The sequence below is a fragment of the Copadichromis virginalis genome, linkage group LG17, assembly GCF_057382275.1.
Source record: "Copadichromis virginalis isolate Kocher_CV1m ecotype Utaka linkage group LG17, C_Virginalis_male_GT1.1, whole genome shotgun sequence".
NCBI classification, from domain to species: Eukaryota; Metazoa; Chordata; class Actinopteri; order Cichliformes; family Cichlidae; genus Copadichromis; species Copadichromis virginalis.
In genome coordinates, this window is record NC_140634.1 from 14,897,134 (window position 1) to 14,913,758 (window position 16,625).

The 16,625-nt window shown below is 39.3% G+C and overlaps 1 protein-coding gene across 1 annotated transcript; it reads right to left on the minus strand.

The window, feature by feature from the left end:
• Nucleotides 1-16,010, minus strand: tspan1 (tetraspanin 1). The gene is made up of 8 exons (XM_085437282.1): nucleotides 15,758-16,010; nucleotides 15,553-15,615; nucleotides 9,692-9,898; nucleotides 8,555-8,629; nucleotides 3,118-3,216; nucleotides 1,642-1,785; nucleotides 393-476; nucleotides 1-308 (listed from the first exon to the last, which is right to left on the minus strand). Exons 2-8 carry the CDS (start codon nucleotides 15,607-15,609, stop codon nucleotides 249-251), a joined length of 726 nt encoding a protein of 241 aa, XP_085293408.1. The 5' UTR covers nucleotides 15,610-15,615; nucleotides 15,758-16,010; the 3' UTR covers nucleotides 1-248.
• Nucleotides 16,011-16,625: the final 615 nt, after the last annotated feature.

A 16,625-nucleotide genomic window follows, 5' to 3' on the forward strand; every position in this document is an offset into this window, starting at 1 on the left:
TTCAACAAATGTTTGAAATATTTTATTTTATACATACATTCTTTTTGAAAAGGCAACATTGAAAACCAAGGATGATATTGGTAAAAGTGTACTACTTCTAACAGAAACTTATATATGATGTTTTCTTTACATAATAAATATGACTTTATAGCTAATTATTGCATAAAAAGAATAAGAGTGATGTTAATATAGATTTGATTTTTAATTAAATTATCTGTCACTCCCAAAATGTTCTCTGTGAAGACCTCTCAGCTATCTTCGTTATCCAGGTGGCAGTACAAATTAATGGATACCAATATGGCAGCAATCTGGAGAAACAAAAGTGTAAGAGTCCAAACAGAATGACATAAACAGGTTTTGAATGCATCCTTAAGCTTTGCATGAGTTTTTACCTCCAGTAATCCAATTCCTGCAGCAGTGCCTCCCATGGTGCTAGCGTTCTCTTTGATGATCATCAGGATCTGCTGAAAACAGCCCTAATAGGAAATGGGCTCTGGTTAATTCCTAATGCATCATCATAACACGCATGGCTGACACTCATGCAGACACTAATGCAAAAATAACAATCGCAAAACTGCAAAATAATGGTTGGCTCAAAATCCACTACATTTCTAGGCCAGAATCAAGATGCTTGGGGCAGTCAACACTTGGTCCAGAATCAAATATTTTAACTGTTGCTACCGTCATAGAATTTAGACATACATGGTCCCCCACTGTTAAAATCTTAGTGACGTTTTGGTGTTTTTCATTTGTTTGCATAGCTCTGAGGTTATGCAAAAAGAATGACTGTGGAATTTCAATCCATGCAGGAGCTACAATGAGACTTCAGTTGAAGATAAGTTAACCTGAAAAAATGTTAAAGCTTAAAAACGTATGGCAAAAAACAAAAAAATAGCTGCAGTAGACAGTTTCCATTGTTTTTACTGGACATTGTTGTCATTGGGCAGGATGTTCCACACATTTTCACACCACTACATGTGTCAGTAATGAACTACAATGTGGGTGGCATGGTTTCAATACCAGGAATATAAACTTTATTTATGCTTAGCACCATTTATGTCTATGTAAAAATATTTAATATTACAGCATTAAAAAGGTCTTTTACAGGTTTTGGTCTCTATAGTAAGTTCTTATCTAACAACCATACTTAAATTGCACTTTTCTTCTAGAATTAAACCCTCGAAATGCAGTTTAATAATACAAGTCTCATACTCCCAATCACTCACACATTCATACAGTGCTTTATTCTATGCCATACCATCTTGTCTAGCACACATACTCTAATATAAAGCCATCAGAATCTCGGCCGAGGATATTTCAACATGTGAACCGGAGGAACTGACAATCAAACTACCAACTTTCAAATTAGTAGGAAACCTGCTTTACTTCCAGGCCCACAGTCCCCAGACAACTTCATAGCATGACAGAATATTTGTTTTCACTTCTTTTGATTCTATTTTGATTCTAATTAGTGGTCACTAACAGCTACATATGTAGCTGGCAGTTGTCTGCTACATATCAGTGAACTGGACCTGGAACGCCACAGAGCATGGCAAACAGTATTCCTGCTAAACACTAGCTTGTTTGAATTGTCATTGTTTTCATGCCAGAGCTGCACAATGTATAATATGGTAATTTCACCTGCACATTGCTGTACTCTGCCTGGGCTGGGGTGCAAGTGTTGTTGTTGGTCCTGCAACAGATGGAAGGCAGGCTGCCTCCAGTTGCATTTTGGAAGTTAGAGCCCATGAAATCAGTGTAGTTGGAGAAACCACAGCAATGTAGCTGAAAGAAGGATGACATTCTTGTGTTATTCATGCCGCAGGAAAATATGTGAAGAGGGTTATCTACATAATGGTCCTTTCTTAAAGGCACTGTCTTGTCTTGATGTTAGTGGTTTCTATCTCCTCTTTCAGACATATATTCCAGCAGGGTGTAGGTGTTACTTGCCTAAATCTCACTCTTCTCTTTCAGCTAACTCTTCTGGACTTGCCTTAGTCTCTGCAGGTATTTGGTGGTTGCAACTTTCCTGGCAGCCGCTTCATGATTCCCACATCCCTGTGAGATTGCCCTGTAATTCTCGCTATTCTTAGTGTCTGCAATGTTCCCTTTTGGTTTTGCAATCCCCTCAGTTCTGACTACCATCACTCTCTTTGTTTGTTCCCTCTCCAGTTCGAATAGCATTCCACTGTCACTGGTGTAGATCTTGGTGGGATGGATAAGTGAATCGATGTCCTGTTTACTCCTGGCATACAGCTTGATATCATCCATGTAGAGGAGGTGGCTAACGATTGCTCTATTCTGTAAGCAGTGTGTGTAATCAGTCTTGTCAATCACCTGGGATTAAAGAGTTCAGGCCTACAAAGAACAGTGGGGGGAGAGCATCTTGAACAACTGCTCTGTTTACCAGTAGCTGATGTTTTGCCCCTCTGATCCCCAAGGATCTGTGAACATTGGGGATCAGCACTGTCCAGCCTTCAATTATCCATTCCAGCTACGTGTTGTCCATTATCAACCGGTTCATTTCTGCTGCCAGGTGCTCATGGAGTGCAGTTAGTTCTTCAGCAAGCAGATGTGAATCATGTTGGGGCCTGGTACTGTCCAACTGGTGCTGTTCATGCTTGACACTCTTTGTTGGATGTTTGTAATGGTTACTAGATCCTGTTCAGGCAGCAGAAATCCAGACTCATCCGACAAGACAATGTGTTTGCAATTGTCTGTTATTTGAGTTAGTGTTGCTTTCCTACCAGCTGAAAGCATCCCAGCCAACCTTGTCTGACTTCCAACATTCAAGGAATTTCACTCCCTGGATATTTTCTCTTTTGAAGATCATTGTCTGTAGGATGACTATGTTCTAAAATACAGGTAGATCAGCGATTTCTGAAATACTCAGACCAGCCTGTCTAGCATCAGCACCTATGCCATGTTCAAGTCCCTTAAACCACTTTTGTACATGACTAAATGCATTTGTTTCTGTCATGTGATTGGCAGAACAGATATATATGTTAATATGCAGTTAAGCAGGTATACATAAATCAATGGTGAATGTATATACAGTTTATATATATAAAGTTCTAAACACATATAACAAGAATAGGAAAACACAATATCCTGTACCTGTGTCATGGTGCTGTTCCAGAGCTTAGTGACAGCAGGATCATTACCATATTGATTCTGTAGAGCAGGAGTCGCCCACGCTCTCAAGATCCCCTCAGCCTGTGGAAAAAACTGATTTACTGACATCATATATAAACAAATATATCCTCACTGGACACATCTAGTCTGAATTTTATATTTTGTTTCTAAAGTCACTGGGTCAAAATTACCCAGTGACAATCCTTTCTATCTATACTCGCTAGGTTGTTATGTTTAGTTTTAGTGTCTTGTGATGTCTAGGTAAACTGTGTCAGATGTGTCCTCACTTCCCACATTATCCCTCTTGTATTTAGTATCTGTGTCTTCCTTTGCTCCGTGTCGCGATCCATGGCTGTGTGTTTACTTGTGTGCCTCTCCGTGTGTTTAGGTTATATTTTCCCAGTTTACTTTTGTATCATTTTCCCCTTGTGTCAGCAATAAAGCTGCCTTTTGAGTTCACTTTCTTGCCCCCGTGTAGTCTGCAATTGGATCCTGCCTGCCTTTCCTGCCTGCACAGAGCCGCATCATGACAAGGATAGCTTGCCCTCATGTCCTCCCTTCTTTGTTTCCTTTCCTTTGCAGATTGCTATTTCTGTTTTGATAAATAAACCTATCACGTACTGTCACAAAGACCTAATTGATGGGTAGGGAGGGTCAGAAATGTACTCTAAATGCATGTAGCCATGTACAGCCCTATTTTCTTTTCTTTTTAGCTTCTCTGTGTGGGTGGACATGTTTGAATGCGTGCACAGTGAATGGGATACATGGGGTATCCCAAGGGGATGCTGCGATACAAGTCACGATTAAATGTGCCCCCCAAGTGAGGCTAAAATCAGAAAGATATATTACTAGGAGGCTAATTCAATACTGTCAATTGCCCTGTGCCTTGTCACTTTCTGTTGGATGCATACACGTGCATTCGCCCACACACGCACGCACGCACGCACGCACGCACGCACGCACACACACACACACACACACACACACACACACAGTGGATAAGCAACAAAGAGCTTGAAGTAATACACAGTTCAGTGATGCAGGAGATGTTAGCACTGTACATCTATCAATGTAGAGTGGTATGAACACATTTACACATGATCAAAATCTCCACCTTCATCTTTTATTAAATTAGTGATCTCTTGCTCTATAGTATGTTGCTGTTTTTCAAATAATTAACAGTATCTTTTCTTGTATGGCATACATGTTAAGAAGAAAGCAATAAATAAAAATCAAAGCAACTAATTCCAAAGAAAGTGATATACTCATTTGTTCATAGGAGTGGGTTAGTTGTCATAATTGTCATAATTGTCATATTTAGTCATGTTTTTGCTCGTTGGGTTAGCGGGTTGTTGGGTTAGCGCAGAGGTTCCCAAAGTGGGGGAACAGAGCCATTGCGGGAGGGGGGGGAGGGTATGATAATAAAAAAAAAAAAGAGAATGCTTGGATACTGCTAGTATAATGGACAGAGTTTTTTGGGGGGCTTCCAAACATCGCCAAATATGTTTCCAAACCAACTTCTGTCCAAGCCAAAGATTAGAAAATATGATGAAGCACATCTTGCCGTTGGCTTCACCTACGTGGCTTCACCACCTATGTGTCGCCTTCTGTTCCTAAAAAAAGCAACAGAGCACTCGGTGGTCTCACAAACTCAGGTGGGATACTGTCTGTCCAATCCAAAGTAAAGTCCGGGTTCTGTCTGAGGTTGATGTCTAAAAATGATCAGTGCATTGCTGGAAGATGCAATAAGACGGTAGTTGGGAGCACTGTGCCACTGGATACGTCCATACGTGCCAGCAAGAAGTAGCTTTCCAGAAGTGGTCCTTGATTCTTGGAAAACTCTGACTCTTCTAACCCTTCTGAGAATTCTGTTCACTGCTCTGTGTGAACTCTTGTGGGGAACACCTGACCATGGCTGGTCTATGGTGAAATTACCCTTTCTAATGCGCTCAATACTGTTTAGTAACATGGACATGTATGTTTTGGTTTATTGCATGTGTGGGTTAGAATGGATGTTACCAATATCTAATCAGAATTTCATGTTAATGGCACATTTAGAAATATATTTACTTAGAAAATTGGTGGCATGTTCAATACTTTTTAAAAAAATCTGTTGTACATGTATCAGTACAACATACATTTATATTCCTCTTGTTTTTTGGGGTTTTTTGTTTGTTTTTTTAAGGCATTTGGTTTTTAAACATTTTCTAAGTAAGGATAAGAATTAAGAATTAAAGTGGCGCAACTGTTGTGTCACTAAACATCACAGCACATCTATTTCACAGCACATCTATTTCATGTACTCATAACTCATATCATATCAGCCCTGTAATATATCTCCACTTTGGTCACTTTGTACAAACAGAACCATGACAACGACCACTGACAGCTTCTCATAATACATGCTGGAAATCTCAGTTACTCTGACTACCTGAAGGTTATTGACTTCCTGGTTAGATGAGCAGCAGAGACCCAGAAACCAAAAGGCAGATTTATGCTGCAGATAAGTAATACATGATAGATCAGGTCTTTATTTATATCCTCCTTTATTTGTACCCTCCTCTGTCTTTTACATATTTACACAGGCAGCTATATATATGCATATTAGATGTATATTGTCCATTTTCATTATTCCACTGGTATACTGTTTATTGTGTCTTATGAAAAGCAGGAGATGGAAAGCTGGTCTCACACATTAATATCCACGATGGAACTTACCATGTCTGCAATGAACAAATGATGCTAAAGATAACAAAGAGCACATTAAATTGTTTTAATGAAAACAAAGCTGAGTTATATCTTACATTTAATGGGGGTTCAGGCAATAGCTTGGACCCACTCCTCACTTTCTCTAGACAAGCATGCTCTCTGTTGTCAAAACGTGTCTCACCAGTTGCCGTTTACATGGTTGGCTTTGGTTTGCTCAGCTTTTGGAAATGAGAGTGGAGAGATTGAATTTAACAAACTCAGAGAACGACAGCAGGAGAGCAGCTCAATGTTCAGTCTCCAAGGACAACCACCAACACACTTGCCTATAGCTTCTTTGTTTGATAGGTGGCACACTCAGGATTGAACAGGAACATAATATATTACATTCCACCCAGAGAAAGAAGTTAAATGCAAACCTGGACACTGCAAAAAATAATCTTTAACAGAACATCAGGGCAACTGCATAAAAGATTTAAATCGCTCAACATATATATACATATATATATGTATATATGTCAATTTAGTTCAAAAACTGCTGATTCAAAAGCCTCAGTTTTAAAGTATTTGCACACACATACATCAAGGAACGAGAAGGTCGCTTCCCTTTGCCTTTTGGGTCAGAGAATGGGTTCTGTCATTTGTGCTTATGCACAGAATGGCAGTTCAGAATACCGAACCTTCTCCTACTGGGAGACTTTAACACTGTGGGCAACAACAGTGAGACCTAGAGGGGTGTAACTGGTCGGAACAGCGGGTTACCCTGTGGGACTTCAGAAGTAGCTCATGGGTACAGGCAAGCCAAACAGAATGTGGCTCAGCAGTAGCTGAAGCCAAAAAATCTGGTGTGCAGAGGGTGTTCCTGACCTCAACTGAGGATATAGTCAACCAGTGGAAGGAATACTTTGAGGATCTCCTTAATCTCACTGACACATCTTCTGTAGAGGAAGCAGAGTCTGGGGACGAGATCACTGAGGTAGTTTATCCTTTATTGGCCAAGATTTGTACAGGTCCAATGGATTATTTTGTTATTTTGGGTGCAAAATGAAAAAATAATTAACATCTTTTAGGAACCATTTGAATTTTCTCTCTAGCCCAAAATGGTTGAGGAATATGAAAATGTGAAGCGCGTGTGAAATAATCTAATCAGACCTGATTTTTTTTACATCCATGTTCAGACAGTACTACCTTGTGGATGTCTTCTGCTACCATGATAACACAATATCCCTGTAAAGCTCACTTTTTCTTCTTTCCAAAGCATTTTGTCTCTAGCACAAATGGTAACAGAGTTATTGACATTTAAAAACTCCTTGTAAAATGGGCCTGCTGGTGGGCAAATGGTAAATTATAATGGCCAACAATAAGTCTGTTTGGTTTCCACCGCAGATGCCCTTTGTCACCAATTCTAAAGGTTAGCCAGGTGGCACACCATTTGTCATCATCACTATACATGAGATTGTTGTTTTCACTGGATTATCATACAAATGATATGGGGCAGCTCTGTCTCAGGAGGTACAATAGGTCATCAACTAATTGGAGCATAGTGGATGGATCAGTCTGTATGTTGAAGTATCCTTGGGCAAAATAATGCGTTGCCCTCTGAGTTACAACCACATTCATTGGAGTCAGTGTGTGTGAGTATGAGAGTATGAGAATGTTATGTCATAGAGTAGTAAATGCTGTATGAATGTGTATGTGACTGAGTAAATTAGTAGAGAAGAATCAGTAGAAATTTAGAGTAAGTTAAAGAAATAAATGCAGCAGCCACTTGGCAAATAATAATGAGCCAGTCAAACTGTACAGTGGAACCCCGACTTACGAAACTAATTCGTTCCAGAGGGTAAGTCAAAATGTTCGTAAGTCGAAGCACCTTTTTCCATCGCCTTTTCCCAAAACCAAAAACGTCCTCCAGTTTTTGGTTTTGGGAAATATTTTAGCAGTTATAATCTACAGGACTTTCTTTTGCTTGTTTTGTTTGTTTTTGCTTGTTTTTGTCCTTTTTTGTGATACTTTTTGCAGTGTGTACCTGCAGCTTAAACTGGTTTATCAATAGCAGAAGTTCAAACAAATTAAATGAAATTTTCAAGCACTGCAGAGTTCCCTCTGCTCTATTCCCCATTTCCCAGCTGCAGAAAGCCAAGTATTAGATTACCATTCTTGCCTCTGGAATTTCAGGAACAACCGATTTTCTCTTAGGACCCCAGTCTTCACTAACCTCCCTTTTCACAGCGCCTTTGAATTCCTTTTAATTTTTACTTGGTGTGGCACTAAATGAAAATGGAGTATGCATGTATGCAGGTGTGTGTGTGTGAGTGTGTGTGTATGTGAGTGAAAGAGAGAGAGAGAGAAGGCAGACAGAGGGGAACACATATCTAAATAGGCTGTTTTGCATATAAAATGCTTTAGGTTTTATATTTCAGAGTAATATATTGTTCAAAGTGAGAGACAGTGCACACAGCCCCAGGCTATCCCAGAGTCATTAAGTAGCAGAAATGTAGTGAGGTGGACATAAAGCCCATAATTCAATAATAGTCCACTGCTAAGATAGAAAATTTATATTGAGATAAAATCCAGACAATAGCACAATGAGGTGAAAGGGTGGGAGAAAAAGCAGAACTAGATGAGAAAAATAAAAAAAGACAAAAGAAAAAGGAAAAGGAATGAGAGTAATGGACAAAGAGAAAAAGGATGGATGCAGGAAATGAAAACTTACAAACGAGGTGTAGGTCAAAGCTACGACTCCAGTAGCCACTTCAGAAATGAATATGATGAGCATGATGGAGGCAAACTGCAGGGAGAGAAGAAGAGGGGAATGTGTCAAGGTTTTTCAAATATACTGATTAAAAAAAAGCTTATCTATAGTCGCATTGTTGTAAAATCAATGGACAGTGAGTACACGGGTCTATGCTGAAAGGACAGAGCTGATGATCCATCTTCATTTATTATGTTTAGTTCATTACAGCAGTTTCTCAGGTAGGCCAAATATCTGCTGCTAACTGTGATGCCAGTTGTAGAATATACTCCTCTGCTGTCATTCAACTCACCAGGAGCTGTAGACATGATGGGGGCGCTGCAGGGGCAAAATGTGCTGCCTGTGCTCCTCATTACTCACTGCAGTGGGCTAAGAGGTAGTTAACGTCTTCGCTAATGAGTGTAATAATGTACAATGTGTTGTACAAGGGTTGGTGGTGTTGCTGATATGGATGAGGAAGGAGGGTGGCTGATGAACCCAGTGTAAAAGCAAGGATGGGTGGGATACCAAAAAAAATGTGGGCCACTTCATGAAACCACACAGTATCATTTTTAGTGTTTTTGATCTTAATATCAGTGTCCTCATTTAAAAGCAGTGAAGCAATACATATATGGATTATTAATCCATGATTGCTGTTTTATTCCATCTAATGAATTGAAGTTTAACATTTAGTCTTATTTCTTTAGTTGCTCAAACTTTCCATTGAGATGTGATTGAGATATGATTCCACTGAAATAATATTTAAGCAATTACAGGTGACAAACTTTTATTGACTCTGAAGACAGACTGAAAAAACTACCTGAAACTGTGCATGATATCAGTGACTGACGTGACAGGGTAGTAAAAATATTAGAAGATTGTCTAGGCCTCCGGAGCCTGGAAAATCTGTTAGTGACTCATTATCAGCTTCAAAATTCTGCACACCAAGTGAGTTTCTCCATCTGAATGCACACAGAGAGTGACTCTGCGTGCACCCTATGGTTTTCCTTCCAGTATTTGTTCTTTTCCTATTTGTTGCTGTTTGCTACACACTTATTTGTTACGCCAGTGTTCAGGTACTTTATTAGCCATCGTCTAAAGCAGGAGTTGTCCACTTACTGTAAGGAGTAGACACTTGCTCTTCTTATGGGCTGCATAACAGCCCAAGATTCCCAGCAGCACCAGCGCAGCCCCGATGACAATGCAAAAGAAGCCAACATTGACCACCTGGGTACTTTGTTTGGAGAAAGGTCTCAAGATCTGTAGCAAGGAAGCCCCATCACTGCTCACCCAGATCCCCAATGCCAGCAGAGTGAGGCCACCCATCTGTAGGAGAAACAAGATCCATATACTGTACACTTAAGAAAAAATTGTGTTCATTGCAAATTTCTGTTAAGTATGTGCAAGTAATTCCCATTTGACAAAATAAGTAAATTAAATTGTTTAATTGAAAATGGGATGATCTGTTCAGTTCACTTTTTTATTTCTTTATTGACTTCTGCATTTACTTTGCCATGCGTCAAGAGCAGTGCATCAATTTTAACATAGTATGTCCGTTTCTGTTTCCCTCACTCTCACTGTTATTTTCAATGTATTCTACTAGTACAGAATCATTTAAATTGTATTATTGGATACATTAATTGGTTACATTGTTTTTTTTAACAGAGCTGACAAATCAACAAGTTATAATCTCAGACAGACAGCCTCACGCTGATCTTGTTATATCAGATTACTGCTTTCCCCAGGGTGACTGTAGCTTAAGCTATGCATTGTAATGTTAACTGTAAAGTAGTATTTACAGGTAAAAAGAAATTATGAAATAACTACTACAATGACACTTACTTGTAGCATTCCTTATGTTTCCTGCATTTTTTATGTTTGAAAAGACAAATAGGGTCATCATCATTATTATGCACTAATTTGCATATATTTCTAATACACAGAGTGTAGTCAAATAAGTACCCAAATGTGTATCTTGGATATTTCTTTGCACTAATGAGAAAAATGGCTATGTAGCCTAATAGAAGGAAACCAGCTTAAAATATAAAAAAAAAACTGCTTGGTTCATGAAGTCTTCAACCTGTAGTGTCTCACACTGGTCCACAATCAAGTAAGCCTCCCTATGGATATAGCCATTGCCGTTACTTAAGAAACCACATTACAAAACATTACATGCTGCACCAATTAGATTGATGCATGAGCATTACAGACAACAGATAAATTCTTTCAACCACAATTTCCGACTATTTAATGATGTGTTATGAATCCAAACAGAGGTGTCACCAGACAGTGTAGTAGTCTTTGTGTCTAGATTTCATGCCAGCAGCCCCTGAGGGTAAAAATAAAAGTTCTTTTCCTCTTTCCATCTTATAAAAATCCCAATTAACTTCAATGTCTGCAGCAGGCTGCTCTATATGTTTTATCAGTCTCTTGTTGCAGGCACCATCTTCTTTGCTGTAGCGTGCTGGGTTGCAGGCATCAAAGCAAAGGACACAAACAGACTGAACAAACTCATCAAGAAGGCAGAGTCTGTTGTTGCCATGAAGCTCGCCACCCTGGAGGAGGTGATCAGTGACAGAATGCTGGCAAGACCGCAGGCAATGATGCAGGACCCCCCCCCCCCCCCCCATAACACACTGGACATTCTGAAGAGCAGTTTCAGGAACAGGTTCCTTCAACCTCGCTCTTGAGGGAACGTTACAGTAGGTCTTTCCTTCCCGCTGCTATTATTTATATGTATATTTATGTTTATACCTATCTCTATTTATGTATTTATCTTAATATTTATTATTCTTAACATTTCTTAATATTTATTCTATCAATATCTCTGTTTCTACACTCATTTTATGTGAGTGCTTGATGTTTGGTGTATATTTGCTGCTATGACAACTCAGTTTCCCTCTGGGATTAATATAGTTTCTCTGACCTGTGTGAAGGCATCTGCAAAATGACAGCATCTTTATGTCACTACCTTTAATTCACACAGGCTCATTGACCAGGAACCGATTCAATAATCACCCAATGCTGTTTGAGAAAGCCAGCCTTCAGGTTTCTGGAGGAAGGCTCCAGGATTACCGCTTTGCCCGTAACAAAGAGAGAATGTTACTATCCTCCATTAATTTTATGGACTGCAGTGTAATTTTTCCATCTCCAGCTTTACAAAAACTGGACACTACGTATGTGTCCAGTATCCCCATGGGCATTCACCGAATAGCTTAGTAGTTAACAGCACTGTTTCACAGAAACTGTTATCTCCAGGTGCTTTACAACACAACATCAAAGTGAAGCCCAGTGAATATTAGTCTCTAGGTTTGGTGAGCGAGATAAATATGGATAACAATTGAAAAAAGGTCAATATGATAAGGGCTAAATGTGATGTTGTCTTGCTGCTGTATTAATCATGTAAAAATATTTAATACATTTTCATTAACATGACAAAGAGTTATGGCAAATTTAAAATTGGATCACATTTTATATCATGTCTTGCTGTCATAAGTCAGTAGTCAATTCAATTGCTGATTTCACTGCTGCGTGATACTTTCTGGTGAATTTCTGTTCACCAGATAGCTGTTGTACTTTGATTCTACTTGCATTTGCTAACAAACTACTGTAATGCTCTCTTTGCAGAACTCTAACTATATGTATGTATGATAAAATGTGCTCTATAAATAAAATGTAATTGCCATGATCTCTCCGGCTCCTCCTTCATGTCTCCATCTTTGACTTTCTCTTCACTTTCTTTTATACCCTTTTAACCTTCTCCCTCCCCTCTGTGTATTTCACCCTCCACTCACCCTACTTTGAAGCCTCATATGAGCAGTCAGGCTCTATCAGACTGGTTTCAGTCATGGGACCCCCTTCTGCTCCACATCAGGAACCAGCACTCCACACTCCAGCACTCTTTCAGACACTGACATGTCCCTTATGGGAAAAATCTCCTGCTTCCTGTCTTTGTCTTTCCTACACATTCTCTTTGTTTTTGACTCTCTCATTTATTCTTGTTTTCACTCTCCACCTCTTACTCTGGGGTGTCTCTTCAGCCTGTTCAGTTCATCATAGCATTGTCGACTAAATGTAATGCAAGAAGCATATTTCCCCTCAAACCCCATTTCTGTCACCATCATGCCCCATCTACAAAAAAGTGAAAAGTGTGCCAGCTATAAATACACTTATCACAGCTGGCACAGTTTTCACCTTTTTTGAGACCTTTGACGGTGTGTTATATGCATTTGGATGTCTTTTTCAGGATCTACATTGCAAAGGGAATGGGAGTAAACCAGGTTTTATGAGACTGAGAATTGGTGCTAGTGGTGGAGAAACAATATCTTTGTCATCTATAGAAACAGAAAGAGTCTTACAGTTAGTGGACTGTGACTGAATAACAGGCTGCAGAATGAGAAACAAAGGCTCCAATAAGGGGAGAGTAAAGCTACAGTGGGAATGAAAAGAGAACCTCAGGGGAATTAGTTCACTTTGAAAAGCTTGGAAAGTGATAGAAGAATAGACAGATAGATTTATCTTTATTAATGGGCTATGTACCACAGCCCTTTAAGGTGGCAGTATTAAAAAGCCATCACTTGACCCAGGAGTTATAATTTTGGATATTGGCCTAATTATAAGGTAAATTATAGAGTAGTTGTAAAACAGCTAACTGGTTTGATCGAACTCATCACATACAAAAAGTGCAATAGTGAAGATCAAAAATGATCTGCTTATGGCCTCTGACAGTGGACTTGTCTCTATGCTTGCCCTGCTAGAGCTCAGTGCAGCTTTCACCACTGTTGACCATAATATTTTATTACAGAGATTACAACATGCCATAGGTAATGAAGTTGCTGCACTGCAGTGTTTTGAATCATATCCATCTATAAACTCCAGTTTTTTTCATGTAAATGGAGAGTTTTCTTCACACACTGAGGTTAACAGGTATCTGTGCTAGGACGCTTAGGCCATATCATTAGAGGATGTAGCATACATTTTCATTGCTATGCAGATGATGCATACCTTTATCTATCAAGAAAGCCAAATGACACACATCAAATACTTAAACTACAGGAATGTCCTAAAGACATAAAGACCTAGATGCTTTAATTTCCTGTTTCAAAATTCAGATAAAACCATGAGGATTCTACTCTTCCCTAAAGTCTTGGTGTATAAAAACATGGTGTACACATGGTGGATGGCATTACCTGGGCTTCCAGTAACACTGTGAGGAATCTTGGAGTCATTTTTAACCAGGATATCTTCTTCAATGCGCACATTAAACAATTATACCATCAGTCAGTACTGATGCAGAGAAGGTTGTTAATACATTTCAGCTCCATTGGTGTTTATAAAATTAACAACGGGTTCACTAGAGGGGCCAAAATGAGATATCCCCACTAGTTCACCAGTTTTCCTTTTAGGGCTGGTGTAACTACTGGTAGCATGAGGTGTTACGTGGAACCTACGGACATTGGGCAGGTAGTCCAACTCCTGGCAATGCAACATATTGATGTGCCATCCTGGAGGCTTGCTGTTTCTCCTAGCACAGCGGTCCCCAACCGTTTTTGCGCCACGGACCGGTTTATGCCCGACAATATTTTCACGGACCGGCCTTTAAGGTGTCGCGGATAAATACAACAAAATAAAACTAGTACCGGTACTGAAAAAAGAAGATTTATTCATAACACACGTGAAAAGACCCAACGATAAAAACGATAACAAAATAACGCTCAAAACCGAAAAAACCCCTGAAAACCATACATTTCACACCTGAGCCTCAACTCTCGCAGCCCGGTACCAAACGACTCACGGACCGGTACCGGTCCGAGGCCCGGGGGTTGGGGACCGCTGTCCTAGCACACTCTCAAGCCACTTACTAGTGTTTTGATCATGAGCAACACATTCACAGATTAGAAGATTCAGTGGAGAAGTACAAATCATATGTTAAGATAATCTTGAACAGTTAAACACTTTGATTATTAAGTGTGAGATTCAGATTTTGTTTGGACTCTACTATAGTAGTTTTGCATGATTAGCATTTTGAAATAACTGGGCTTTTGAGCTGCCCCTCATTTCACTTCTCTGTCCGATGTGACATATTTTAGCTGCTTCCCTGTTCCCTATGAGATTTATCTCTCTTTAACTAGCATTTGATTACCTGGACCTTGTATGCACCTGAACAGCAGGAAGGGGCTTGTGTGCTCAAAGCTCTCGCTTTTACTACATTTAATACTTATGCATATGTACTCACACTATTTATTTATCACTGAAGATAAGGAAACACAGTCTTAGTTGCTATCCTTTAATGTTCCTATACGTGCTCACTTATTTAGTTTTCTCCTGCCACTATGAACAACAGGGTTTAGTTCTTGAAAAAACGTCTGCTTTAGATATGTTTTGAAGGGAGCTGCAGTTGCAAAAATATGTTTGAGCGTTCACATTAAAGCAAGATCTTCATGACCAATAAATAACTGTTACATCATTCTCCTGTGCTGTCTTAGATTTCAGACGGACATCACAATCGCCGCACCTTGAGAGCTGCTGCACCAAATTTATCAAGCAGCACTCAGCCGATGATTTCCATTTTGAGGAAAATGGCTCATGCTATATCTCATCTATAGCTCACCTGGGAGAGCAAGAACCCAAGTGAGCCCAGACCCCAAGCAAACTTAGCTTAACATTGGTAAGACTGAGGTGAAGATGTACGTGGCATAATTAATGTACAGCCTTTAAAGTTAATGAGGTAAAAATTGCAACAACCAGGCAAAATCTTTGGTATAGAAAAAGTATTATTTAGGCCTTCAGAGTGGTCAGAGATGATTATGTAACATCTCTTTTTGCACTGAATGGGAAAGGGAAATTATTTTCCAGGTTGTTTGTTTGTTTTTTTTAACTTTTTTTCTACGAATGTCACTCAGTAAATGAGTGTCTCACAACCATGCCTCAACATCTTCCTAGTCATGCTGTATGTGTAATCAGAGTGGAAACATACTTACAAAGATAAAGAAGTTGAATAGCACCATCATGAATTTGAGAAACATGAAGGAGCACATTTTAATCTGCAAAAGGAGGAAATTAATTTTAGGGTTTTGTACTTACATTACTGAGGACTCTTATCTAACACACACGCAAATGTTATTGGAAGGTTATGAAAAGGAAAATTAGAGAAAAGATAAAGTTCAAAAGTGGCAGCGATCTTACCTCTTTCTGTAAAACCAAAGTAGAGAAAAATTAAACCAGTTGGCTTTCTGAATTAAATAGTGACTAAAAATGCAGCAGAAACTTAAACACAAATGATCATCTGTCTCTTTAGTTTATCTCTTTCCAGGAACTTCCAGAGATGCAGGTAAAAAGTGCATGTCTGAGATCACAAATCTGAAATTTGTTTCCTCTTGGTGGAGCAAGAGGAGTGCTGGGTGTGTCTTGGAGGATACAGGTGACTGCAGGTGAAGGTGTGGTGCTGCTTAGGTGGCAGCTGTGAACCCTGCAGGGACAGGGACACATTCAAAGCAGTGGATTTCTTTTTTTCCTTTTGTACATTTTTACATATTCATCACACTTACATATATCATTTACATTTCCTTCATTTGTGGATATGGCTGTCCATGTGGTTTACTAGAGTCCCAAATCCTTAGAAATGTGTTTTTGAACCCTTTCCAGACTGATAGAGGTCATTAACTTGTTTACTCATTTGTTATTGAGGTTGTTTTTTTTTTAGATTGTGGCTTGACGTATGTGTCTGTGGTTTTTCACAGCATTGAAAAATGAATTTGCAATAGACCTTTAAACCTGTGACAAGATTAAAACAACCCACAAATCCTAGGACAACAGATTAAAGTGAAGACCGAAAGGTGCTGTAGGTAGCGCAGTATTCGACTTAGAAAGACAGAACCTTTCAATTCTAGCTCGTCAAAACTTGCAGCTGTGTCACGCTGTGTGAAACTTGTTGATGTTTGAGCTGTTCATATACTTTACCATCCAACTCTGAGGTCCCATTTGTACTCGAGCTGAACACTTTTACCGTTCCCATCTTGGTGTTTGAAATCAGAGCATAATAAGCAAGGTGAAT

Coding starts and splice junctions, on each gene's coding strand:
- tspan1 (XM_085437282.1), bottom strand. CDS start 15,609: ATGTGCTCCTTCATGTTTCTCAAATTCATGATGGTGCTATTCAACTTC. Junction 9,899..15,552: donor TATTCAACTTCTTTATCTTT/GTAAGTATGTTT, acceptor TTTCTCCTACAG/ATGGGTGGCCTCACTCTGCT. Junction 3,217..8,554: donor CTTTGACCTACACCTCGTTT/GTAAGTTTTCAT, acceptor TTTTTTCCACAG/GCTGAGGGGATCTTGAGAGC.